Here is a 25,834-nt window from a genome sequence, read left to right on the forward strand (position 1 = left end):
CCCGTGGGCCTGCGTGGGTTTCCTCCGGGTGGCCACTCCGGTTTCCTCCCACATCCCAAAAACATGCAACACTCTAAATTGCCCCTAGGTGTGATTGTGAGTGCCATGTGCCTTGCGATTGGCTGGCGACCAGTTTAGGGTGTACCCCGCCCGCCCCCTGCCCACTGGGATAGGCTCCAGCACTCCCCGCGACCTTTGTGAGGATAAGTTGCTCTGAAAATGGATGGATGAAGGTAGAGTAAATAAATGTCTCTCCTGACTAAAACACACTTTCCTTCGGAAAAAGGGAATTGGGGTCCTCGTCTCCTCTATTTACAAAATGAAAAGGGCCCTATCCCCCCCCCCCCTCGAGGTAAATAAATGCCTCACCTCATGTTACCCCCCCTCTCCATTTTTCTGCCTTCACCTGTTCCTTTCAGCGCCTTGAGTAAATAAATCCTTCACCTCGCAGAAAAGCTTCCCTTTGTCTTCCGTGCGTGAAGTGTCATCCACTTCAGAAAATAAACGCCTCACCTCAAATAACCCCCCCCCCCCCCCCCCGCCCCCAATTTTTTCCACCCCCCTTGGACAGGACGCCCTCCCCCAAGGTCAAATAAATGCCTGGCCTCAAATAAAATCCCCGTAACTTGGAGTTGTGGAGCAGGTCCACGTGTGTTTGTGTCTGAACATGATGTTTCCGAGGCCACGTGACTCCCCGAAAGCGCGTGTCCGCAAACACGTTAACGGTTCGCCGCACAACCCGCTGAACTTTGCTCGGACCCGTCCCCTTAAAAGTCCGGCGGGGCGGACCGCTCGCCACTCCCCCCCCCCCGCCCCGCGATGACTTCATTCGATGACATCTTGGAGGAAGTCGGCGCGTTCGGCGGCTGCCAGAAGCGCATCTTCGCCCTCTTCTGCCTGGTGTCCGTCCCCTGGGCCGGCGTCTACGTGGGCATCGTCTTCCAGGGTTTCACGCCGGACCACTGGTGCCGGGACGGCGCGGTGGAGCGGTGGAGGGTGTCGTGCGACCGCACCCCGGCCGACGGCCGGCGGCTGACGGCGCCGCTGGTCAACGTGTCGGGCGAGCTGCAGCGCAGCAGTTGCGAGCAGTACGACGTGGACTGGAACGCCACGCTCGCCTGCGACACCCAAAAACTGGACCTGAGCGGGACGCCCACCAAACCCTGCGCCGGCGGATGGGAGTACGACTACGAGGGGAGGCGGTCCTTTGTCACTGAGGTGCGCCTGATTTCGAAAATAATTTTTTTCCTGAAACAAGCAAAAAAATAAATCAGAGAATTATACTTTTTGTTTTTGCAATGACCAAACTTTTCCTTGCATATGCTAATACATAATGTAAAATGTCATTGATGTCCCTAACACTTTAAGCAATGGATATAACCAGCAGATATGGAAACACAAGCATCGTCATATATTGTTTATCGGCCAAGAAATTTTTTTATTTCTGCATGTTACCGAGGCACTGAAATTTTTCATTTGGCTGCGTGACAAGGTACGTGCACAGGTAGCCACTAAGTTGTGCTCAAGGACCTGACACATTGCTCTTGATTGGGGGGGGGGGGAAGTGCTGCAGTCCATTTTTTTCCTCATTCATAATTTTTAATAATTGGGTGAATAATGTTGGCAATTGGGGAGTTTCCAAATTGCCCCTAGGTGTGATTGTGAGTGCAACTGTTGTCGGTCTCCATGTGCCCTGCAATTGGCTGGCAACCAGTTCAGGGTGTACCCTGACAGCTAGCATAGGCTCCCTCGTGAGGATTAGCGGCAAAGAAAATGGATGGATGGATGGATGGATGTTGACAATTATGTGCCTTTTTTGGCTCTAGCACCTGCCTGCAAAAAATGTCTATGCACGGTCCTGTGCATGACTACCTTATAGCGCCACCCGGCGGCCATCTTGCACGCACCAAAAAGGAGCCGCACAATAAATTGGGTTGCGGCATGCAGGAGGTTATTACCATGTTTTAACTCAGTACTTTGACGGTATTTCCATTCAGTACAAATAAATAAGATGATTTGAGCGGCGTTGTTTGTCAATGGAATTAGAGGCGAAGACGAAGCGAAAAAAATGTATCGTGTAGTGCCATCAAATCATAACTGAAGGATTTTTCATCTGTGAACAGTTTGACTTGGTGTGCGACGACGCCTGGCTGATGGACATGTTCCAGGCCGTGCTCAACGTCGGCTTCCTGCTGGGGAGCATCGCCATCGGTTACCTGGCCGACAGGCGAGCGCCCGACCGTCCCGTCGACGCCTCGCCCGGCCTCGCCCCGCGTCCGCCTCACGCTGTTTTCTCTGCTCAGGTTTGGCAGGAAGTTGAGCTTCGTGATGTCCAACGTGTTCAACGGCGTGGCGGGGATCCTGGTGGCCGTGGCGCCCAACTACGTCTCCATGCTGATCTTCAGGATGCTCTTTGGCTTTGGCGTGAAGGGTGGCTGGATGGCAGGATACGTGCTGAGTGGGTAACGCTTTCAATAGTCTTGTGGTGGACAAAAACTGCAAAGTAAAGACTTGGCGGCACGGTGGATCAGCTGGAAAACGTCGGCCTCACAGTTCTCAGGCCCCGGGTTCGATCCTAGTTTGCATGTTCTCCCCGTGCCTGCGTGGGTTCTCTCTGGGTGGGCACTCCGGTTTCCTCCCACATCCCGAAAACATGCAACATTAAATTGACACTCTAAATTGCCCCAAGGTGCGATCGTGAGTTTGTCTCTATCTGCCCTGTGATTGGCTGGCGACCAGTTCAGGGTGTACCCAGCCTCCTGCCCGATGACAGCTGGGATAGGCTCTGGCACTCCCCGCGACCCTTGTGAGGATAAGCGGTTAAGAAAATGGATGGATGGATTTTAAAGCCTTATGCATAATACCGACACAATATATGCACATGATCTGCAATGTAAAATTTGATATGCGGCCTACGTTTCCTCCACGTTAGGAGACACAACTTAAAAATCAGATACAATAACATAGTATCCATAAATCATAGCGCTCACCAAGATAACCTAGCACTGAACTTAGCATAACACGCTAATATAGCACATAACTGGTACCGGTACATAAGGCAGAGACTTAAATTCAGCAATTTAAGAATTGTACGCACACGAAATGGTGGCATAAGCTAACTTTGCACGGACTAACACAGGCGAAGATAGCTACCGTATTTTCGGTCGCACCTGAGATGCTGCTAGCTAGCTCTGTAACTGAAACGTGTAATTTATCGCTTTGTAACCGCAAGCCATTCATCATTCGGACGATCTATGCAGCGATCACCTGCCTGAAAAACATAAATGAATCTTTTGCGTGCAGTACACGACATTAATCTTTGTCATCTACTACCCTTTGGGGTTGCCCTGCTAAAATTGGTCGTCAGACACAAGTTGATTACGTTCTATGTAAACCTGAACAAAACATAAAAGATCGAACACCGCCATCTTTGCTAGCTCTTCAAGACCAAAACAAAGCGTTGAAAGTTCCTTTCCTGCCGTATAATTTTTCCGCCATTGACGCGTTAACGCGCGGGATCGCTTTCGTCCGATTTGGCCAACGCGGAGGTCGGTCGCACATGTGACCTTTTTCCCCCTCCCAGTCACGGAGATCGTGGGAGTGGAGTCGAGGCGCACGGTGGGCGTCGTGTACCAGATGTTCTTCAGCGTGGGGCTCCTCCTGCTCCCCCTGCTGGCCTATTTCATCACAGACTGGCGCTGGCTGCAGGTGGTCATCACCGTTCCCTACTTCCTCTACATCTTGTACTATTGGTAAGATGTGCTAAATTATCGACGAACAGGGAACTTTACCCCGACACTATTATCCTTGCCCACCTTTATCCGTAACTTAAAGACTTTACGCGGTAAGATCTTTACACAGAAACTAGAAACTTTGCCCAGGGAATTTTACTCGGGGAAACAACGACTTACCAAAGAACTAGTACCGTGAATGTAGTTAATTAACAGGTAACTTAACCATTCCAAGTACCTCACGATGTGGTATATTCCTCAAATATTGCAAATTGCTAAATATCTTCATCTTTGCTGTTGTCTCATCCCGGTAGGTTCATCCCAGAATCTCCAAGATGGCTGCTGTCGCAGAACAGGAAGTCCGAAGCTGTGGCGATCACTGAGGCAATGGCCAAGGAGAACAACAAGACCCTGTCCAAAAACATTGAGGTCTGATCTCAAGTCCGACATTAGCGGCACGAATCCGGCTTTCATCCCCCTTTCGCTTTGCCTGCGTCGTAGACGCTGACGGACGACAACGCCGACTCGTCGTCCTCAGCCTCCATGATGGACCTGATCCGGACACCCAAAATGAGGAAGCACACCTTCATCCTCAGCTACAACTGGTCCGTTCCCAACCGTGATGTGCAACTGTGGAAATATTCTGCAACTTTTTCTTCCACCCTTCTGGAATGGGCCGTGTTCCGCGCTTTATGTCAATTACATATCTGAAAGATCAGTCCAAAGAAATCTAAAACCGCTGGCTGCACGGAGACCACTGCTGCCATTATTAGGGCTCAGGTAAAAGTTCAAGTTCCCAGATAAAGTGTGTAGTTTGAGAGTGAAGTGCGACTGTAAATTCTGAATACCTACGTATAGCTAATACCTAGCTCCCAGGCACGTGTCATTTCTGTTCTGAACTTTAGCGCCTGTAAACTCTCGATCAACTGTCTCTTGCGCCGCCATCAGGTAACGCGTACACACCGCAGGGGTGAAACTCATCACTTCAGTGCGATGTCGTCGTAGGTTCACCAGCGCTGTGGTCTACCAAGGTCTGATCATGCGTCTGGGCATCATGGGGGGAAACGTCTACATCAGCTTCCTGATCTCCGCCCTGGTGGAGTTCCCCGCCGCCTTCCTCATCCTCTTCACCATCGAGCGCATGGGCCGCCGACTCCCCTTCGCCGCCGCCAACGGTGTGGCCGGAGCCGCCTGCTTCATCACCGCCTTTCTGCATGACGGTGAGGGCCGCTGCAATCTGTTTTTCCTCGACTTGAGGTACCCTCGGTCAGGACTCTTCTGGCACCCCCAGGCTGGTTGAAGACGGCAGTGGCGTGCGTGGGCCGGCTGGGCATCACCATGACGTTCGAGATGGTCGTCTTCGTCAACACTGAACTCTACCCGACTTTTGTCAGGTGAAACCGTCATCACCGAGGCTTGTGGAGCTGAAGTAAATCTCTCCCCCCGACGCCTCAAAGGTTGCACGATCTAGAAGGTTATCAGTCTGCGGTTTTAGCCTGATCGGCAAGTGTACTCCAACTCTCAAGAAGTCAGGCAGGAGTAGTACAAATTCACTTCTCGGAATGAAGAATGGGTGGCGTTACACTTGCTTGCGTTAAAACTCGCACTTAAAAGTTTCCTGATGCTAGGTCACGGGTAAAGTTCCAAGTTCATGAATAAAGTTACTGGTTCCTAGGAGAAAGTTCCAGTTTACAGATAAAGTTATTGGTTCCTGGGTGAAGCTTATGGTTCATTAGTAAAGCACTTCTTAGTGGGTTAAGTTTATAGTTTGAATTCTCAAGTTAAATTACTAGTTGTTGGGTTCTTTGAGTTGAGTGTCCTCAACCCAAAACTCTTTAAGGCTTTTTTCAGGTAAAACCTTCCCTTGAAATGGCGAATGCGCTAGGAACCTTACTCAGGAATCACCCACTAACATAATGAACCAGTTTACTCACACGGGAAGTAGTAACTACCCAGGAGCTGGGGATTTAACCCAGGAACTGGGAACTGTACCTGGGAACCAGAATTTTCCTCTGGCCTTACACAGTAAACCACAGATTTTATCTGGGAACTCGGGACTTTACACGGGAGTTAGAGACTTGACACTAGAGCTACGAGATTTACTTGATTTTCTCGTAATCTTGACCGCCCCCCCCACGGTTCCGAGGTCAAGTCTTTATTCGCTTTTAGTGGTTTCATTCCCGAGTAAACTCCCGACTTACCGGGTAAAGTTTTTATTTCCTGGGTAAAGTTGTTGGTCGCTGAGACGTTTCTAAAGTTCCCTGTCTTAAGGAATCTGGGTGTGTCAGTGTGTTCCACGCTGTGTGACGTGGGGGGTATCGTGGCCCCCTTCCTGCTCTACCGGCTGGCTGTCATCTGGTTGGAGCTGCCCCTCATCATATTTGGTAAGCGCACCGTACTAGCATGCTTGAAGTAGCTAAACTTTAGAATTTTTTTTTCCCCCTTTTAGGCTTTCTAGCATTCTTGGCCGGCGGTTTGGTCTTGATGCTTCCGGAAACCCGCGGAGTCCCGCTGCCCGACACCATCGACGATGTCGAACACCCAGAAAAGTGAGTCACAGGAAGTTAAGTTTGTAGTTGCTGAGTTAAATTGTTTTTTTTCTCAGAATCTCTTTGCTCCTGAGTAAAGTTCCGAACTCCTACGTAGAGTTTCCTGTTCCCAGATAAAGCTCCTAGTTCTTTGTAGCTTGCTGAGGCTCATGCTAACTGTGCGTGTAAATTCCCTGCCGCTGGTGAGCATGATGAGGATTTTGTCGTGTTTAGGATGAAGCAGAAAGCGACAGAGAAGCAGCAGCAGCAGTTGTCCAGCAAGCTGCTCCCCAACACCAACGGCAGCATTTCCACCAACCGAGAACCCGCGAGTGTCTGAGCACTTTTTCCTGAATCCGTTTAATTTATTTATGCCGCAAACTAGTCGACACTTCACGTGATAAGATCACACTGCCTTTCTGAAGCAGCATGTGGGTCATTACCGCAGGTTCCTGTCATGCCTTCCTAGTCCCTGTGTGACTGCAGCTTGTCAGGGGATTCTGGTTGTTCTGCTTGCCAGTGTTGTCTGCTGTGTAAAATTTCTCCCTTTCAAGGAATAAACCAGTAAGACCAATCTTGGCGTATCCCCAGTGTTTATTACAGTCACGTAGAAACGATTTGAGATGAGGCTGACTTTGCTTTCTTCTGTAATCAAGCTTCGATTCTTTTACTTCCTGTCGACTTCAGTTGGCTTTGATGGTTCGGTCAATCCAGTCCACGAACTTGGAGACGCGCGCGTAGACGCCGGGCTTCATGGCATTTGCGCAGCCCAAACCCCAGGACGTGACGCCCTGCAGGATGAACTTTTTCTGCGCTTTACACACGAGAGGACCCCCGCTGTCGCCCTGCGGGTGTAGAGGGTTGCCAGGGGCGTCGCGTGAGAACCGCTGACTCTCAAACGACTCTCGGCAACAATGAGGGTCCGGAGTTACCTGGCAACTGTCGGTGCCGCCGTCGATGTTTCCGGCGCACATTTCGTGATCTCTCACTCGGCCGTTCAGGTACGAGGGACGGTTGCAGATCTTGTTCTCGATGACTGGAAAGCCCGTTTCCTTTAGGATGCCCTCGCCGCCCGTACCTGGTAACCGGCAGCCGTCAAATGAATACGTCACAGCGTGTTTTCAGGAATGGCTTCTTGAGACTTTTATGGGTCTACTCATGATAGACATGCCTACCAAAATATCATCTTGCTAGTCAAACAGGTTTTGGGGCAGAATTTTCAAGAAATTCTGGACCCTTCTTTAAGAATAGCCCCTGAAAGTTTACAAATCATATTCCACCCCAATACTAGTGTCACCAATCCACTTAAAACTGGGGAGACATGATCTATCAGAACAGAGCGCGCCAACAGGTCTCAAGGAACCGTGGACAAAAACCGAAGAGGAATGTGACCAATTCCAGGACTTGTGCATTGATCGCCCAACCCCAAGTAAAGAGTTTGCTCAAAAGATCTCCAATCAAAAGCAGGGATAGCCGAGTTACCCATCTGCAACATTCACTCGTGGAGCTATTTTTGCCTCTTGACACATTTGCGGGACCTGACCCGTGTACCTTGAGTTTCCCCCCATCCGGTGACGTAGCATTCGGTTCCACTGGGAACCACGTAATCCTTATCCGGCAGACAAGCTGGCAGGACTTTGTCGTTAATGACTGCAGGCCTGAAATAAACAACATGGCTCACTGGTACTACTTCCTTCACTTCATCTAGGAAAATCACGAAAAATATCGTAAATGGCATTTTAAACCTAGAAATGAGTAAATTTCCAGGAAAATAGTTGGGTGACCAGCTTATCCCAAAAGATTGCAAGTTGTTTTTTTTTTTTTCCCTAAAACAAAAACCTTTTTTCAAGAAAAATAAGACTTTGCCTCAAAGTCAAGAATGTGTGTCTTAATTATGGTTAGATTATTATTTTAAAATAAAAAGAAGTCTCGCAAGATCAGACTTTTTTCCTCGGTGACTTGGCAAGACTGTGGTCACCTTTCCAGTTTGAGCAGTGCGATGTCAGCCCCGTTGGGCCCCAGGACGAGCTTCTCCAGGGCCCTCCGCTGAGCAGAGGCCTCCTGGATATTCTCCCTGTGCACGCCCAGGACAACCATGTAGGCTGACGGTCGCTTAGACCTGCGAGAAGAAGAAGAAGAAGATCCTGCTGTTAGCCAACGCTTCAATAGCGTCACGTCTCCGATACAAATGTCTGACCTCTCCAAGCAGTGTGCGGCCGTCAGAACCCACTGAGGGTGGATCAGAGTTCCCCCACAGAAGTGGATTCCTGAACTGGAAGAAGGTGGAAAATTCTCATAAATGTCACAAACATACTTCAGATTTTACAGGAACCATACAAAACCGGTTCATCTTTGAAGGAACCGTGGAAATGGCCCAAAATGACTGACTTCCTGTGTTTTTTGGACCACAGTTCCTTGGGAGTCTCCTGTGAGTCTACCGACGACGGGGTGGTTACCGCATGACATGCTGCTTATTTAAATTTAATTTGAGGGATGAATTTTCTCATCTCAAGTCACTGCCATGCGTCGGAGTTGCGACTCACTTGGTCCGAAGGCTGATTTGCCAGGGCCACGAATGCGCTTTGGCCACGCAGCCGCCCACGATGCGACCGTAGCAGCGCTTGGGTTTGGTGGCGGGTATACCGCAAGTCACGCCTGCTGCAAAGCAAGAGTGGGGATCTTGTCTAAAAAGAAGGATTAAAAACTTCCAGCGTGCACGGCGACTTGCGTCTGCGAAGGTTTACGTACTGCAGTCACTGATCTGACAGTAATCCCATTTCTTGTTGCGGTCCGTTGTGTAGCACCAGGGGCCATTCACGTCATTGTCTGGGTTTCTGCAGCTCTGAAAACCAAGACAAAAGGCCGACTTAATGTGAAGCACACAATGTGTCACTCGGTGCTGCTGAAAGAAAATTTAGCGCGCCGATGAAAGCTCGCTCGAGACGTTTTTGCCGCAAAACCAGTGCTGCCTTCGTCACGCAAAGGAAGACATTACAGGCCTTTGAACTATGATTTCTATCATGGTGATACATATTATTTGTGGTGCTTTTAAGGGGTGGATTAAGTCAGCTAAGTCTTGACTAAAAACCAAACGAATGCAAGACCCTCCGCTGTCCAATGGGAAGTCCAAACTCACGTTGCCATCCAGGCCCTTGTCCGGGTGGCTGTCTGGGGTGAAGCTGTTGTGCTGGTGGGGCGTCTGAGAACGCCAAGCTTGGCAAGTCACGCCCATGATCGTGATCGAAGTTGAGCCGCGGTAAGTGGCGCCGTTCCCAACCTTGCAGTCTACAGAAAATGAACGCCAAGTCAACCAGACAAAGTGAAGCAAACAAAGAAGGATTCTACCTTTCTGGATAGGAGGCTCGGTGGAGGTTTCTTCGGGAGTGGTGGCTTCAGTGGGGGGCGCAATAACAGGGGGACGGCTGGAACATTTCTCCAAATTGCAGTATTCCCAGCGGGCACTCGGGTCCATGGTGTAGCACCAGGGAGCTCGGTCTCCGTCGGGGTTCCTGCACAGGTTCCTCTTGAGGTCCCTGTTGGAGGAAAAGATTGTTATCATGTCGGCGGCAAGGACAAAGGATTTGAAGTCTAGTGAGATGATCAGGATTACGTTTATGTTCGGATCAGGTTTCAAAATGGAATAAAAGACATCCATGCCTCCTGCTATCCATCCACCCATCATTCCATTCATCTTCTAAACTATTTAGCCCGTTCAGGATCGCAGGGAACTGGAGTGTATCCCAGCCGACTGTAGGTCAGCGAGGACGGGGGAGAACATGCAAAGTCCACACCGAAAGACCAGAGAAGGCGTGTCTTACGCGTTGGGGTACTGCCTTGGAGTCTTGGTGTGTTTGTGTGGACTCATGGAGATCCAGGCCTGGCATTTTTTCCCACTGATGGTCTCAGAGGTCACCCCGCGATAATTGGACCCGTTCCCTACGTAGCAGTCGTCATCCTCCGTGGGAATGACTGGTTCGTCTGCGAAAGGAAGCCAACACAAATTAGCCTGACTCGAGACATCAGAAACCAGAAACCTCCTATCAAGAACCTGGCCCAGGTCCATCTCCACAAGTGGGCACCCTGCAGTACTCCCAGCGCGTGTTCGGGTCGGTGGTGTAGCACCACGGCTTCCTCTCGTTGTCGGGGTTCCGGCAGAAGTTGTTGTCCAGTCCTCTGTTTGGTGAACAGACAAACTCAACTTAGCGACAGGGTTTCCAAAAGGAGTTGTGGTCTCAGTGGACTTTGCCTCTGTGGCTGTTGTCATTCATCCCGGGAATGCTAATCTGGACAACCCAAAAGTCGGCAATTGGCTTCTTGTTGGTTGTTGAAGACATTTCCCCTTTAATCCCCAAAAACGTGTTCAGTTCTAAATATCAGCTGTGGAGTTCCCTTATTTGTGTCTCCGGTGGGTGTATCCCTTGGGGGTGGTCACGTGGGATTTGCTGTTGTTGCCAAGTGTTGGTCGCGAGTGACCATTTTGCAGAGTAAACAGTCGGACGCAAAGTTTAACTCTTCAATAGCCGATAAGATTCCAATTGCCTCAGTTCCACTTGGGTTAAAGGCCTCACTTGCAGGGGTAGTTTTCAGGCGAGCGGTTGTGCTTATGAGGCGTCTGGGCGGACCAACTCTGACACGTTTTGCCGGACTCGGTCACGGCGATGGTTCCCCGGTACGCGCTGCCCTCGGCGGTGGCGCAGGAGGTCTCTGGGGCCACGGTGGGAGTCTCCGAGGCTGGCGAAGACACAGAACGTCTTTAAAGCCTTCTCCAAAGAGTTCACTCACTGCAAGGGGTGATGTGACTTTACGAGGGGCTGCCAGGGACATCATTCAGGCTCGTGTCATATGCCGAAAGGAAAAACCACGTTTGAGTACTGTGTGTGTGTGTGTGTGTGATGTGATCCTGAATGATGTCCTCGACAGCCCCTCATAGGTCTTACTGCAGCGAGGGATGGAGCAAAACTCCCATCTCTTGTTGGGGTTGGTCGTGAAGCACCACGGCTTCGGGTCTCCATCCGGGTTCCTGCAGTAGTTGGCCTCCAGGTACTTTTGCGGGAGCCTGGAGGTGGCACGGCAGCGGCGTTGAACGCACGCAGTTGGGAATCGATCGATTTTGAAAGACGATGAGGGATTCCTCGGGGTCTCACGCGCTGGGGTTGTAGCCGTGGTTGTGAGGTTCCTGCGAGTCCCAGCGCTGGCAGGTGACGCCGCTCTCGGTGACGGAGACCTTACCTCGGTAGTTCTCCCCGTTGCAGTGGATACAGTCGTCTGGTGGGGGGGAAACGGAATTCTTTGTGAGCGTCGTACGTGAAGCATACATTTTAATGAACGCAAATATATATATATATCTAAATATTGCATAATTGATCATTTCCACCACCTGGCGAGCTCTCACCCGTGCAGCTGGGAACGTTGCAGTGCTCCCAGCGGGTGTTTGGGTCGGTGGTGTAGCACCAGGGCCCGCCGACGTCTTCGTCGGGGTTTCGGCAGAAGTTGGACTCCAGGTCTGCCTTGGGGTTGCCCTCTGGCGTCACGCTGCGAAACAACCCGAGACGGGTATCGTCCGTTATTGTTTGTACGTATGTGGCCGAATGTCGCCGAGGTGAAACGACGCCGCCTACTTGGGCCTGTGCGGGTCTTTGGCGTCCCATCGCTGACACGTTTTTCCGGACTTTGTTTTGGCCTTCGTTCCTCTGTAGTCCTTTCCGATCCCGTTCGCACACTCCAGGAGGTAAGCTGCGAGAGCAGGAAATGAAATATATGATATATCAACATGGATATGAAAAGTCATAATACTTAACATAACAATGATACGGTTTGTGTTGGTGGGGGGGGGGGGGGGCAGTTCCATTTTTATTTTGTCTTTGCAATTTTTCCCTCAAAAATCCAGCTTACAGTTTTGTTGTAACGATCTGCCATTTTTGTTCTCAAAATACTTTGACAAAATTGTCATTAGTTCATGAAAATGTGCTTATTTATGGTCATCATATTGATTTTTTTTTTTTCCCAAAGGTCTATTGATTTGATTGATTGACTGATTGATTTAGCCATTAATGTATTTTCAAATGTATTTATTGATTTATTGGTTTATCTATCTATCTGTCTGTCTGTCTATTTTCCAATTTGTTTATTTATTTATCTGGTTATTTATCTGGTTATTTATTTATTCATTTAATCGGCGGTTTATTTATTTATTTTCTGATCCATTATCCATTTAATTGACTATTTATTTGTTTGTTAGTTGTTTTTTGTCGTTTATTTAGTTATTGAGTTATTTATCACTTTTAAGGGGTTTGTTTAGTTTAAAATTGACCTTCACGTGAAAATGGCATTAAAAATCTTGAAGGATTTGATAATAAACGTAACGGATTGACCGGTGGTCAGCCTGGCTGCCTGCCACTTGTGAGATTCGGGTTTTGAACGCGGACTCTGACCTCCTTTGCATGTTTTAGCGCTGCTCCCATCCCAAAACACGTTCGAGTGGGATCGCTTTTTTTGTTTTTGTTTTTATCTACGTGTTTAGGCCGAGGTAGAAAAACCGAACGGGCGGCTCCGTGGAAAATGCAAACTTGCCTTCTTTTTCATAAAAGGTGGTGCTGGCCCTGCGCAGGACCGACTCTGTTTTGGAGTTCGCTCCCGCCGTCCAGCATTCTTGATCCTTTTCCACATACATGAAGGACCTGAGGGGACATTTCACACATTTGTGTGAGATCACGCCATGAAAAATTGCACGAGGACATTTCACAAATATGGCCTGACGTTACAAAACGTTTTTGCGAAGACCTTCCCCCGAATATTTGCCCAAATTTAAGAAAATAAGAAAGTTTTTTTTTTTTTTTTGTGGACCTTTGTGAGGATGAGCGACTTGGAAAATGGCTGGATGGACGTTCCCAAACATTTGAAGACGTTCCCTAAACCAGAGCAATTTCAAAATTCTGGAGAATATTCCAAAAAATGTTTCCGACGGGTGGCATGGTGGAACAGCTGGTAAGGCGTTGCCCTCACAGTTCTGAGGACCTGGGTTTGATCCCGGCCCCCACCTGTTTTCCCATTTCTACCACATCCCAAAAACACGCAACATTAAATTGCCCCTAGGTGTGATTGTGAGTGCGATTGGTTGGTTGTCTTTATGTGCCCTGCGATTGCCTGGCGACCAGTTCAGGGTGTACCCCGCCTCCTGCCTGTTGACAGCTGGGATACGCCCCAGCACTCCGCGCGACCCTTGTGAGGATAAGTGGCTAAGAAAAAAGATTGATGGGCGGATTAATTAAACACTCGGTGTGATTGCGAGTGCGATTGCTGTTTGTCTGGATGTGCCCTGCGATTGGCTGGCGACCAGTTCAGGCTGCCCGTTGACAACTGGGATAGGCTCCAGCACTCCCTGCGACCCTCGTGAGGATAAGCGGCAAAGAAAATGGATGGATGGATGATTCCGAGGACAATCTGACAGTCTGTTTCCCCGAAATGGGGTGAGAGCAAACTCAGATTTACGAGAGGGCCCTCCTGAATTTCTGCGAGAAGATTCCCGAATTTGGGAGAAATTCTCATCCATTCCCAGAAAATCTCCAAAATCGCGACTCCTCGAACTTGAGAGAACATTCACAAATTTACACGGGGGGGGGGGGGGGGGGGGAAACGTTCGGAGAGAATTTCTCAAATGAGCTCAACCTGCACGTGAAACTGGTCTCGGCGTCGCATTTGGCGGCGCACTCCTCCACCGTGTTGGTGGCGTACATGCGCTTGTTGATGGAGATGAGCCAGGCGCCGTCGGTTTTGGTGTAGCCCCTCGCGTTCTCGCTGCCCCTCACTGGACGCACACGCGCGTGCAACATTCAATGAAACAAACAAAAAATTTCGAGTATGTCAAGATATGAATATGACATAGCATTATAGATACTCATAACTCAATCTTCGCAGAATTTGGAGCCCGCACCACAAAAGACTTTTTGTTTCATCATAGGATAAATAAACCCCAAAATAAATGAATTCAGAATCCATATCACTACGTGGCTATCAAAGCCGATAAATAAATATGTAGACCACAGGTGTCAAAACTAAGGCCCGGGGGCCAGATCCGGCCCGCCCATATGATTTTATGTGGCCCGCGAAGCCAAATCCAGGGTGTCAATTTCAATTATTCTTGTAAAAAAATTGTACAAAAATGGTCATATATCATAAATGATAAAGTTGAGATATTACAAGCATTTTTTGTGTTCCCAGACATGAATAGTTGAAAAAGACAGTAGCCTGGATTTCTGATTCCAAAAGTGGATCATAAATTGATGATGTAAACACGATGGGATGATTAAATATTTGTATTGTTTGCCAGTCATAACGGCCCTCTGAGGGAAACCGGAACCGCAATGTGGGCCGGGACCAAAAAAAAAAACCAAAAAGTTCGACACCCCTGATGTACACAAATTAATGAGATGGTTTAAAGAAATACGTCTGTTTAAAAATATGTATTTTTTTTAAATAAAAAGATGTTGTTTTAAGGAAATATAAAAATTCCTTAAAATAATTGGTGCATATTTTTTTCAGGACTTTGCATTACAAAAAAGATTTTCTTTGTAAAAAAAAAAAAAAAAATCCTATAATTTAAAGAAAATATTTATACAAACTGGTTCTTGTCTAAAAAAAAAAAGGTAATTAGTAAACTAAAAGACAGCATACGTTCAAAAATGTTGACAGTATTTAATTAAAAAAAATTCTTTTAACATTAAATATACAAGGATTTAAAAAAAAAGTAATAGAATTGTTGTTTTCAAAAGGAAGAAATGTATTTTTTTTCATTTGTCATGTTTCACACAATTTGAATTGTCGTTTGCGCCAAATAGTATAAGTGGAACTATTTTCCTTAAATCTGACATGGACACAATTGAAAGAGAGTTAATGCAACATTCCCTTTATTTTATTCATTTCTAAAAAATTGGTTAAATGAGGTAAAAATCTGTTTTGCGCTCTTACCGGCGGTGCAGACGAGCGCTGCCAGCAGGAAGGCTGCTTTGGACGTCTCCATGCGGTGAGCGAAGCCCTGATGCCAGCGAGCAAGATGTGCCCTCGCTTTCCTCAGCGCAAAACGTACCGCAAACGTTGCGCCGTGACCAAATAGGACGCCGGCCAATCACCGCACGGGTCAGGATGTCAAAAGGGCGCTTTACGCTACCGTGTCAAACGCGAGGCCCGGGGGCCCGATCTGGCCCGCCCACGCGATTCCACGGATTTTGCGGCCCGCCAGGGCAAGTCTAGTGCGTCGACTTCCGTGTTTCTTGTGAACATCTGTGCGGGAATTTTTAATTCATGATAACATTGAAAAATGCACCACCCTTAATTTCTGTTTTCAAAATTAGAATCTTTGAGGGGGGGGGGAACCCCCCACAAAACGTGAAGACGAACCAAGACATTGGAGAACTTTGATTCGCGTGTTCTCTTATCACGCTTTCGAGTCAGCAGCCAATCAATTCATTTGTCCCGTGTGACTTCGCCCCCCCCCCCCCAAAAAAAAAAAAAAACAGACAAACAAGTCTGATGGGTGCAAAGTCTTGTTCAGGGGCAAAAGCACAATTTGTAAACATTTGTTCTACTGGAGCCGCTCGACAGGGTGAACAGAGTATGATATGAAAGAAGTTATCGTTGTATATCTTTTCAAATTATCATTTATTGAATTGAGGGGGAAGCAATTATCGACATTTTAAATTTTTTTTTAAAGGAAAAAAAAACCATTTTGGGATTTTTTAAAAATCTTTTTTTAACAGGGAACATTTTTTTCCCCAATTAAGTGTTTTTTTTTTTTTTTTTTTTAGAAAAAAAGCATATTCCCAAAGAAATATGTCAAAGAAAAGCACACGTATTTTTGCATCTATTTTCTAATCGGCGTTACTGTCCGTCTGCTCTCTTTGCCGCCCGCCGATCGATCTGCGAAGTTAATGTTCAGCGCCAAAGGGACCAACGTCCTCGTCCTCGTCCTCGTCCGCAAACATTTGCGTTAGGACGCCAACCGGCAGTCCACCAATCAGGTCGCGTTTTTGCTCTTTCAAATCATGCTAAATAATTATCTTTCTTGTTTGAGTTCTCATCGTGTTTGTGTTCAGAACAATAGCAGCGGAGTTCTAAAAAAAATAATAAAACCTGCTACTACGGTGCATATTTAATCAAAAAAAAAATCTCCATATTGCTCATGAAATGGCAGGTTATTGTTATATTAGAAAAATAAGACGCTTGATGGGTGTTTTCAAGACCTGATGACAAAATGTCAGGAAAAGCCAACAAGAACAGCGAAACTTTATTTTGCGCTCATCAGTGGCACTCCACTGTACACGGGAGCAGGTGTGGATTTGAATGTGATTGGTTCATCCGGAACCCAGCCACATACCAATTCATGGGAGGGTGTGCACACTTGTGCAACTCCATCATCTGAGTGATTTATTCTGACTTCCCCTCTCTGGAATATTTTCTTTTCTTTTCAGACGAGTTGTACAGTTTATTGGTCGCAATATTCGTGGGAAAAGCAGTTATCTCGATCTCATTTTTAAAAAATTTGTAAAAGGGTGTGTAGACTTTTAATATCCAGTTTGCTAAAAAAAAGAAAAAAAGTTTTGATTCTTCCCAAAAATAATTTCAATAGAAAAATTACTGGTGGATTTCATCAGAATAAGTATTTATAAATCAAAATTTATTTATTTTTTTTTTTTTTTTTTTTTTTAGAGACTTGATGGATGTCAGGGCGACGCGGTGGGTCAGCTGGTAAAGCGTTGGCCTCACGGTTCTGAGGTCCAGGGTTCAATACCGGACCTGCTTATGGGGAGTTTAGATGTTCTCCACAACATGAAACATTAATTTGGACACTCTAAATTGCCCCTAGGTGTGATTGTGAGTGCGACTGTTTGTCTCTATGTGCCCTGCGATTGGCTGGCGACCAGTTCAGGGCGTACCCCCGCCTCCTACCCGTTGAGAGCTGGGATAAGCTCCAGCAGTCCCTCGTGAGGATAAGCGGCAAGGAAAATGAATGAATGAATGGATGGATGGATGGATGTCAACGAGGAGGTGTCATACACGCTTCCGCCTCTAGAGTGCGCCAAAACGCCATAAACATGACCACCAAGGAAACGCTGACTCGTCGATGGTCAGCTGACCCCGGCTGTGTCACGTGACCTTTACTTCCGTGTTTCCAAAAAAAAAAATTAAGAGGAGAAAAGTAAAAGAAGATAGAAGGTTACTCTATTCTTCTTTTACTTGAATTGCCGAAAAGACGAGTCGACGTTGAACCTAATCGTGACATTTCCTTCTCGTTCAAGTTTAAATTCAACGCCACCGTAGAGTCGGTAAGTTTTCGTTTTACTCAACAGGACAACCTCTACCGTCAACTGTTGCTTGTTGTTTTTCCAATTCAATTCATCGCAGTGCAATTTTGTGTTCAATAACTCTTTCAAAACCCGCAAGGTGCTGTTCAGGGCGAGTTTTAATTCCTACTCGCTTATTTAATATTTGTATGATCTTGTGAATCACCTTAGCATAAAAATTTAATTTCGGCTTCAAAAGATACACTGAATTGTATCATAATTGTCTTTGCTTCTCGTGCGGCTTCGTCATGTTGCTTAATTATACACAGACACAAAAATGAAACACTTTAATAGGTGAGTGTTGGTGGTGCTAATCTTTGGAAACGGTGACATTCATATTTTGTCTCTCAATGTTGCTTGTATAAAAAAATTATTACCAACCCCAATATCCTTGTGATTGTAAATAGTGGTGCTAATAATCCTACCGCCGATGTTATCCTAAATACAAAACTGCTTTATAGTTCCATAAATCGCGACCACAGTAGTAAAACATGTGATTGTTCGAGATATATGTCAACCAAAACAGAGCGTTATTATCTGGGTAAAGGAAGATTTTTTTTTTTTTTTAAATACTAATAACTCCAGACGTCAAGATCTATTGTTGCAATCACCCACCCATCCATTTTCCGCACCGCTTATCCTCACCAGGATCACGTGAGTGCTTGACGCTATACTCACTGACGCTTTGCGGACTCGCATTCACACCTATGGGCAATTTCCAGCCTTCACTTAACCTACTGTGCGTGGCAGCGCGGGGTCCTGATTGTTATTTTAAAATGCGAGCGGCTCATAATGAAATACTAAATTCCGCAGGGATGATTTGGACGGCAGCGGTGTTGGTATCGGGGTTCATCGTAGCCGCTGAGACGTTGGACAACGGCCTGATGCGGACCCCTCCCATGGGCTGGTTGGCGTGGGAACGCTTCCGCTGCAACGTCGACTGTGAGCATGACCCCAAGAACTGCATCAGGCAAGTTGGTCCAATTTGGAATCATTCACTTGAATGTCTGATAAAGATTCTAAACACAGCGCGCACGCCTTCCCCGTCCAGCGAGAAACTGTTCACCGACATGGCCGACAGGCTGGCAGAAGACGGCTGGAGGGAGCTGGGCTACGTCTACGTCAACATCGACGACTGCTGGGCGTCCATGGAGCGGGACGAGCGGGGGCGGCTCCAGGCGGACCCGAAGAGGTGCGCGCCTTCGCACGGCAAACGCGCAAATTCGAAGCGCACGTAATCCCGGAGGTCAATGAGTGTTGGACTTAAGGTGTGGCGGTCATGTGAGGGACAATAAAAACAAAGCGGCGGCAGTTTTACCAGGCAATGAGATCATGTGAACATGAATATGGGTAGCTGGTTTCGGATCAAGGTCCCCGCCTTCGGCTACTGCCCAGCTCACATTGCACCCATGGGGAGGGGGACCCGCGTTACCCTTTCGGGCTGTGCCCGGCCGAGCACCACAGGTGCAGACCACCCACATTCAGGCCTGGCTCCATCGAGGGGGGGGGGGGGGCTGGTGGGGAAGGAAAACCTGAATCAATTTGTCTATACCACGGGTGCTTAATGGGTCGATTGCGATGGACCAGTCGAGGCAGTCTTGGTCAATCGTAGGACGGCGTGCAAAAAAAAAAAAAAAAAAGACGTCAGCCAATGTTCCAGTGTTAACACCCGCTCTTAAAGATGTACACTCGTGATTACAAATGTTACAGTACTTACGCAGCCCATCAATGCGTTTTATAATGACAGCGTCCACCTCCGCTGCTTTAGTTAGCAACACAGTCTGGGCAACGTAGAGCAAAAATGAGCTGGACGTGCTGCTTATGTTTACTTTCGATATTAATGGAGAAAGTTAAAAAATAAATGCTGTTGTTTCAAGATGCAACGGCTGTCGGAGTACGTGAATAATCGAAGAAAAAGTGGTTAAACTGGACGAGATTATCTCTTTTCAAGTGGAAAAGGTCTGGTCTGAAGCCGAAGTAGAAAATCCAGGATGAGATGGTGTGTCATTTTAAAATTCCACCTTGGCACAACATGATCGAGGATGAAAGCACAGACAATACAGTGCACAGAAAAGCTAATTCTGTATTTTAAATATAGGCGTACATTAACCTTAAAACGGTTTGGGAGCGTCATCAATCTGGCTGCTTGAAAAGTAGATCTTGGGGTAAAAAATTCTGGCAAACCCTGGCCTTGGAGGTCTTTTAGCTATGTTTTGTCTGGTATCGTATCTAGAACCTGTTTGCCATGTGGCTAGAAACCCCAGACAACTTAGGGTCACAAAGCCCTCCACCACGATAAGGCGACGGCTCAAGAACGGGATACAAAGTCCACATCATTTGAAAATATACTCTCGGAACTGTATTGGAAAAGTTGTGGCTTCCGTGCAGCGCCCGACCGAGTCCACAGATTTTTCCTCGTCATTGCTGTCAAAGTTGCCCGTTGTTACGGCAGAAAAATTGCGGCGTTCTCCAAATGTCTGTTTCGTCCGCGTCCTCCCTCGCAGGTTCCCGGGAGGAATCCGCCGGCTGTCGCGCTACATGCACGACCGGGGCCTCAAGTTGGGCATCTACGGCGACATGGGCGCCCACACCTGCGGGGGCTACCCTGGCACGCCGCTGGATAAGGTTGAGGTGGACGCTCAGACCTTCGCCGACTGGGAGGTGGACATGTTAAAGTTGGACGGTTGCTATTCCAACGCCACGGAGCAGGAGCAAGGTACGGAGTTTTGCGCCGATCCCCAATTCAGCACAGTTAACGCCGGATCTATCGTGTCGGGGGGCATTCACTGCAGATCTCGTTAGATTCTGTTTCTCCCCTGGACAGGCTACCCCCGCATGTCCAAGGCTCTAAACGCCACGGGCCGTCCTATTGGCTACTCCTGCAGCTGGCCCGCCTACCAAGGTGGTCTGCCGCCCAAGGTATCGTAATCCCGTTGTCCCGGGTTTCACGGTCTTTGCAGTTTGTTTTAAGACTTGACATGTTTTAGGTGAATTACGGTCTTTTGGCCGAGATCTGTAACCTGTGGCGTAACTACGACGACATCCAGGACTCGTGGGACAGCGTGCTCAACATTGTGGACTGGTTTTTCGATAATCAGGAGGTCCTGACCGCCGCGGCCGGTCCCGGGAGGTGGAACGACCCCGATATGGTTTGTGACATTTACATTTGCTGACGTATAATACACAAATACATAAAACACACAAGAGTATTGGAATATTGTATTTCATGTCAAACTTTCTCATTGGATTTGGAAAAGATCCCTCGTTATAAATGGGGTTTCGCTGAATATGAATGGAAAAAATGTGTGTCCTGGCAGCTGATCATTGGTGACTTTGGGCTCAGCATGGAGCAGTCGCGGTCCCAGATGGCTCTCTGGGCCATCATGGCCGCCCCCCTCTTCATGTCCAACGATCTCCGCACCGTCGGCAGCGGGGCGCGCAGCATCCTGCAGAACAAAATGGCCATCGGCATCAACCAGGACGCCCTGGGCCTCCAGGGAAGACGCATCCTGAAGGTGTGACGCAAATTAATTTCAGCTCCCTTTGCTGGATTTCATAAAATCACCTTTTTTACCGACCGCGTTGCTCCGCATTAGGAGAAGAGCGGGGTCGAGGTGTTTTGGCGGCCGCTGTCGAACGGCGCCAGCGCCCTGGCGTTCTTCAGTCGACGCGATGACATGCCGTACCGCTATCGAACGTCCCTCGGCGAGCTGAACTACACCACGGGTCGCTACAAGGTTTGTTTTGGCGTACTTGTGTGATAAATGGATGGATGAATATGTATGGCGTTTATGTGCACGCATACAAATATTTTCAATCATGGCTTCTGTGTTAGCATTGCTAGTTGGTCAACTGCAGCATGTTCTGACTTGTGCAAATGCGACTTTCATCACTGCTCTACAAACTGAACTCCGTCGAATAACGAGAGCCTGTAGAAAGATGCTGCGTACCACAGAGGTCTATGCTAAGCCCACGCGTTTTCACATTACGCTCTTATTGTAGTAGAAAACTTACGGCTTCTACACAGATTGTGACCCCATCCACAGATCTTGACGCCATACTCTACGTTAATGTCAAAATTTCCCGGCATTACAGTAGATATGATGGATAAAATTTTGGTTACGTTTATGCTACAGGAAGCGCTAATGGTTCGTCTCATCCACATAACGAATTTTCACGTGGTCATATTTCAGGTACAAGACGTCTTCTCCGGTCAAAGCTTGACGCTCAAAGACTCGAGCAGCTTTGTGGTGTCGGTGAACCCTACGGGCGTAGTCATGTGGTACGTCTCGGCGCCGACCAAAGAGAAACCCTTCTCGGGCCAATTCCCTCGAGACGGCCCGGGTGACCTCGCCAACGCCGTCCCGCCCATCTTCCTGTGACCACGCCTTCTTTCAACTGACAAGACATCAGAGCACCTGGTAAAGACGAGTTTTCATAACTTGAGGTGTAGTTTGAAGACTGAAGTAAACTCAGGGTCAGACTTTCTCAAACTTTGTGTAATGTGTGCTCAACTTCTGCACATTTATTGATTTCTATCACGGGGGAAAAAATTAGCTGTTGATTATCTATTTATGAGCACTTGCTGAATGTTTTTTTTTTTTTTTTTTTTTAAATGGGACACATTGTTCCATTCAAAGTGACAACTTAAAAAGAATGCTAAATGACACGTCTGCACGATACTTGATCTTTTATTTTGAAGAACATGAACTTGACGTGTTGACATAAATTACAAACTTAGCGAATAAAATGCATATCACTCATACATCTGTATTTATTGCTCATATAGATGATTTGCTAACCTTACTGATCCTGACGCACATCCCCTTTTTTTTTCCACAAGATGGTAACACAGAGATACCTACACCAAAAAAAAAGAAAAAAAAAAAGAGGGTCGCTACATCGTTATAACATGATAAGCACAATGTTATGACAAGAAAATAATCATGTTATAACGTGATAGTGACCTTTTTTTTTTTTTTTTGGTGTGGCAGCAATACCCTTCCGTACAAAAGAAGCTTAAGTCTGGAAAAAAAAAAAGTAGCAGTGCAGCTCGGAAAAATGCTAAAAAAAAAAAAACAAAGATAATTTCTCATGGAACAAATAAAGGAATTTAGAGTTCAAATATAGATCAGTTCACACCATTTTATTTTATTTAATGCCGCAAGGAAACAATTTGAACTTCTCGGTGGCGGTGGCGGTAGTGCTAAACCAGCAGAGGTCAGCGGTGCTCTTCCGACGCCCGTTGTAGACTTGACACCCGGCGTCGCCTGCCAAAAAGTGCACCTGCTGAATCGCAAAATGCGAGTCAGCTGCTACTTTGGACTTGTACTACACGGTACTGAGTCACCTGCTTTCTTTATATGCTTCTCCTGTCTTGTGGTGAATGCTCGGCACCATCTGTGACCTTATGGCGGTCTTACTTTGGAATGTTACCGAGTCAGTATAAATGATTTATTTCAGGACTTAAGTAAACGCTTCAGACTTTTAAGCCTTCATTTATGATTCTGGCAACATTCACCTTTGAATCAATCATCATCACAATCATCTTTATTTCGCCAAGTATGTCAATAACGCACAAGGGAATTTGTCTCGGGTGGTTGGAGCCGCTCTAAGTACGACAGGACGGTCAGTTGACTGAACGCTTTTGAGACGTGAAGATCAGAACCGAGAATCAGAACCAAGAACAGTCGCCGAGCAAGAAACGGTTGCTAGCAATGACGGCGCAAGATTTAATTAAAATAATAAAAGTACAATTGCATTATACTGTACTGGGATGTATAACATTTTAACTTTTACTCTTATACATGCATTTCACCTAACTATATTTGTTCAGACAAATATGTTTTTTGACGTGTTATGTTCGGTACCACAGAGCGGGATTGTGGGTAAATTTAACGCCCCACACAAGCATATAGATGGATGCATTTCTTTTTAATTCCCGGATGGAGAGTTAAATAGTTTTTCAGATGTGCGGTGGTGGCGGAAGAAGGTGTCAGTAAAGTAAAGACTCAGTAAAGTTAGGGATGCTTAAAAGAATCCGGAAAAATCCACGCACGGATTAGATCAAGTCAAATCCGTAGTCTCGTATTTCTCGTTCCGCTGACGTATCTCAAATGCCGAGCGAGGCCCGAGACCCGGGCTGGCAGATGGCGACGTGGGAAAGCTCGGAAGGATAGCGTTCACCCAAAAAGCAAAAGAAAAAGGGGCACAGTCAAGAGTGTATTAGTAGGTGCACATGGGGAGGAAGGGGGGAGTGAGGGCAAGGATAAAAGGGAGAGTCCACCTCCCCCCTCTCAGAGATGAAGTGCGTTCCTGCAGAAGCTCACGTAGGCCCACAGCTGCGGAGGAACGCACTCGCCAAGCATTGTGCCCCGCCCGTGGTCTGATTCGATTAAGCAGCCCTCGCCGCCGCTCATTAGCCCCGGCGGCGCCTCGGCGCAATCGCGACCGAGCGCCTCCAAATCTGACGTAGGTGGACGGACGTGCGGCCCGGACGGGCCTTTGCTAACAATATGAACGGCGTTTCAAAGGAGGTCAAAACATGCTCGCTAGCCTAATTAGGTTGTTCGGTTTATTGGCGATTTTTACGCTCACTGGGCCACTTCGTTCGGTTCTTTGCACAATATAACGAGGTACGGTACAAAAGCTGTGTCAAAACCCGCCAGTGGCGAAATAAAAGAGTCATGTATCGACTGCAAAGCGGAACAGTCTTACACAACTGCGCCTCGATTGCTAAGTAAATATCATTAGCTAGCGTAATTCCCGGCCTACAGGGCGCACCTGGTTATAAGCCTCACCGGGGAAATACCATTTAGTACGTACGTATGCCGCACCCGTGTAAAAGCCGCAAGTGCCCACGTTGAAACACGGGATGTTTACCAAGGAAGACGGTACACAGAGAGTTTAACGCTAGCGCCGACACGCTAACGCTGCGCTAACAGGGCCAGTTAACAAAAACATACTGATAAAAAAATCACTGATACATAGCAGTAGCACCCTAGCGCAACGCTAACAGGGCCGGACCGGTAAAAGTAACTTCCTCGGCACATATATTCCACCCATCTCACTCTTACCTTTTCCGCTCGGGTGCCCCCTTGCGGCCGTTAGAAAAAAAAAAATTGCACGAATTAGCCGCATCACCGCATAATCCGCAAGGTTGAAAGCATGTGGAAAAAAGTCGCGGTTTATAAGCCGTAAATTACGGTAATTTATTATAGCCTACCACTTTTTCTCAAAACAAGTTGTGATTCCTTCACAGGTGGACGCTGGTGCACTTTAAATTGCTCTAGTGAACAAAAAAAAAAACCAAGCTAATAAACGCGTGACAAAGCTGCACGGTTGAGCTTGTGCCCAAAGGTATTGGAATGACTGACAGCTAATTGCTAGAGGACCAACTATCCTAAGGCCAACAATCGCCAACTCCCCACTCGTTCCTTGACTTCAGCATCACTCTACACGCCGTTTCCTTCAGTCAAAGTCACAGATGCTACATTGTAGTATGTGAATACGCCAAGTCCAAGTAGACTAGACTAAAACCTGCACTTCATGTGCATATTTTGTATGGGTTTTTTTTTTTTTGGAGTGGTGTGAGGTTCTGGAAGGTAATCACGACGGTGAGACCGTTGGTTGTTCGCTACTTTTCAAGATACTTGGGCCAGTACACTGAGGGCATTATACCGGGCTAGACTATAATCACTGCACAAACAAGCAAACTTACTAGACAGGCAAAGGCAGAAGTTCTAGACAGACAGTCTCGTGACGTGGAAGAATTACCAAGGCCCGGGTTTGTATTTGGGTCCCTTTCTTTTCTATGAATGAATCACGTCTTTATCCGGCCACTAGCGGCTGCTGTTGCGGAGCAGATGGTGCCCGGAGGCGGGGCCGCGTTTCCCCGGCTCGGCGGCGAACGAGGCGAGCTGCACGTTGCCTGAGGCGTTGGGTTGACGTGGCGAGCGGCCAGGTCGTCGCTTGCCAAGTGGCAGCCTGCGGGGGTCATAGTCAAGAGACTGTCTCTCTCTCTCTCGCTCGAGACTGACACACTCACGCTGTCATGAGCGCACTCTTTCCATTTTAACGCTTCGTCCGCCACGATGATTTGCGATATCACCATGACTTAGTTATGTCGTGAGTGATAATCGTGAGTGATGATCATCGGAAGATCTTTTATTGGGCTTTCAGTGTGTGATGCCAGCACAGAAGAACAGAAACCGAAGAGGGAAAATATGAGGATTTTTTT

At 47.4% G+C, this 25,834-nt stretch overlaps 3 protein-coding genes across 6 annotated transcripts in view; 2 read left to right on the forward strand and 1 right to left on the reverse strand.

The window, feature by feature from the left end:
• The first annotated feature begins 600 nt into the window (after positions 1 to 600).
• On the forward strand, positions 601 to 6,765 carry slc22a2 (solute carrier family 22 member 2). The gene is made up of 11 exons (XM_061812162.1): positions 601 to 1,218; positions 2,124 to 2,227; positions 2,304 to 2,458; positions 3,584 to 3,752; positions 4,046 to 4,160; positions 4,233 to 4,336; positions 4,737 to 4,951; positions 5,023 to 5,125; positions 6,003 to 6,115; positions 6,181 to 6,280; positions 6,494 to 6,765. The coding sequence occupies exons 1-11, from the start codon at positions 820 to 822 to the stop codon at positions 6,597 to 6,599; spliced, it is 1,683 nt and encodes a 560-aa protein (XP_061668146.1). The 5' UTR covers positions 601 to 819; the 3' UTR covers positions 6,600 to 6,765.
• Positions 6,766 to 6,934: 169 nt separating this feature from the next.
• plg (plasminogen) lies at positions 6,935 to 15,329 on the reverse strand. Of its 2 annotated transcripts, none has more exons than XM_061812160.1 (19): positions 15,224 to 15,329; positions 13,925 to 14,063; positions 12,830 to 12,936; positions 11,878 to 11,992; positions 11,652 to 11,791; positions 11,404 to 11,524; positions 11,197 to 11,315; positions 10,828 to 10,990; positions 10,308 to 10,432; positions 10,078 to 10,237; positions 9,605 to 9,792; positions 9,396 to 9,544; positions 9,008 to 9,101; positions 8,803 to 8,917; positions 8,457 to 8,531; positions 8,238 to 8,378; positions 7,811 to 7,917; positions 7,192 to 7,337; positions 6,935 to 7,104 (listed from the first exon to the last, which is right to left on the reverse strand). In XM_061812160.1, exons 1-19 carry the CDS (start codon positions 15,273 to 15,275, stop codon positions 6,943 to 6,945), a joined length of 2,418 nt encoding a protein of 805 aa, XP_061668144.1. In that variant the 5' UTR covers positions 15,276 to 15,329; the 3' UTR covers positions 6,935 to 6,942. The 2 variants fall into 2 exon arrangements, with proteins under 2 accessions (XP_061668144.1, XP_061668145.1); XM_061812161.1 differs by having other exon boundaries at positions 8,803 to 8,914; positions 13,925 to 14,049; positions 15,216 to 15,275.
• A 2,058-nt stretch (positions 15,330 to 17,387) lies between these two features.
• The window catches only part of naga (N-acetylgalactosaminidase, alpha), a 32,784-nt gene continuing 24,337 nt past the window's right edge, over positions 17,388 to 25,834 (forward strand). For 2 of the 3 annotated variants that reach the window (XM_061812020.1, XM_061812021.1), the window contains exons 1-8: positions 17,388 to 17,577; positions 18,409 to 18,787; positions 20,100 to 20,311; positions 20,420 to 20,514; positions 20,583 to 20,744; positions 20,913 to 21,110; positions 21,192 to 21,332; positions 21,789 to 22,016. In XM_061812020.1, the coding sequence (XP_061668004.1) occupies positions 18,411 to 18,787; positions 20,100 to 20,311; positions 20,420 to 20,514; positions 20,583 to 20,744; positions 20,913 to 21,110; positions 21,192 to 21,332; positions 21,789 to 21,977 (1,374 nt within the window). In that variant the 5' untranslated portion in view covers positions 17,388 to 17,577; positions 18,409 to 18,410 and the 3' untranslated portion in view covers positions 21,978 to 22,016. Of the gene's footprint in view, positions 17,578 to 18,408; positions 18,788 to 20,099; positions 20,312 to 20,419; positions 20,515 to 20,582; positions 20,745 to 20,912; positions 21,111 to 21,191; positions 21,333 to 21,788; positions 22,412 to 25,834 lie in introns of those variants that run through there. The other variant, XM_061812019.1, reaches the window with a different exon arrangement.

The sequence above is a fragment of the Syngnathoides biaculeatus genome, chromosome 23 (assembly GCF_019802595.1).
Source record: "Syngnathoides biaculeatus isolate LvHL_M chromosome 23, ASM1980259v1, whole genome shotgun sequence".
NCBI classification, from domain to species: Eukaryota; Metazoa; Chordata; class Actinopteri; order Syngnathiformes; family Syngnathidae; genus Syngnathoides; species Syngnathoides biaculeatus.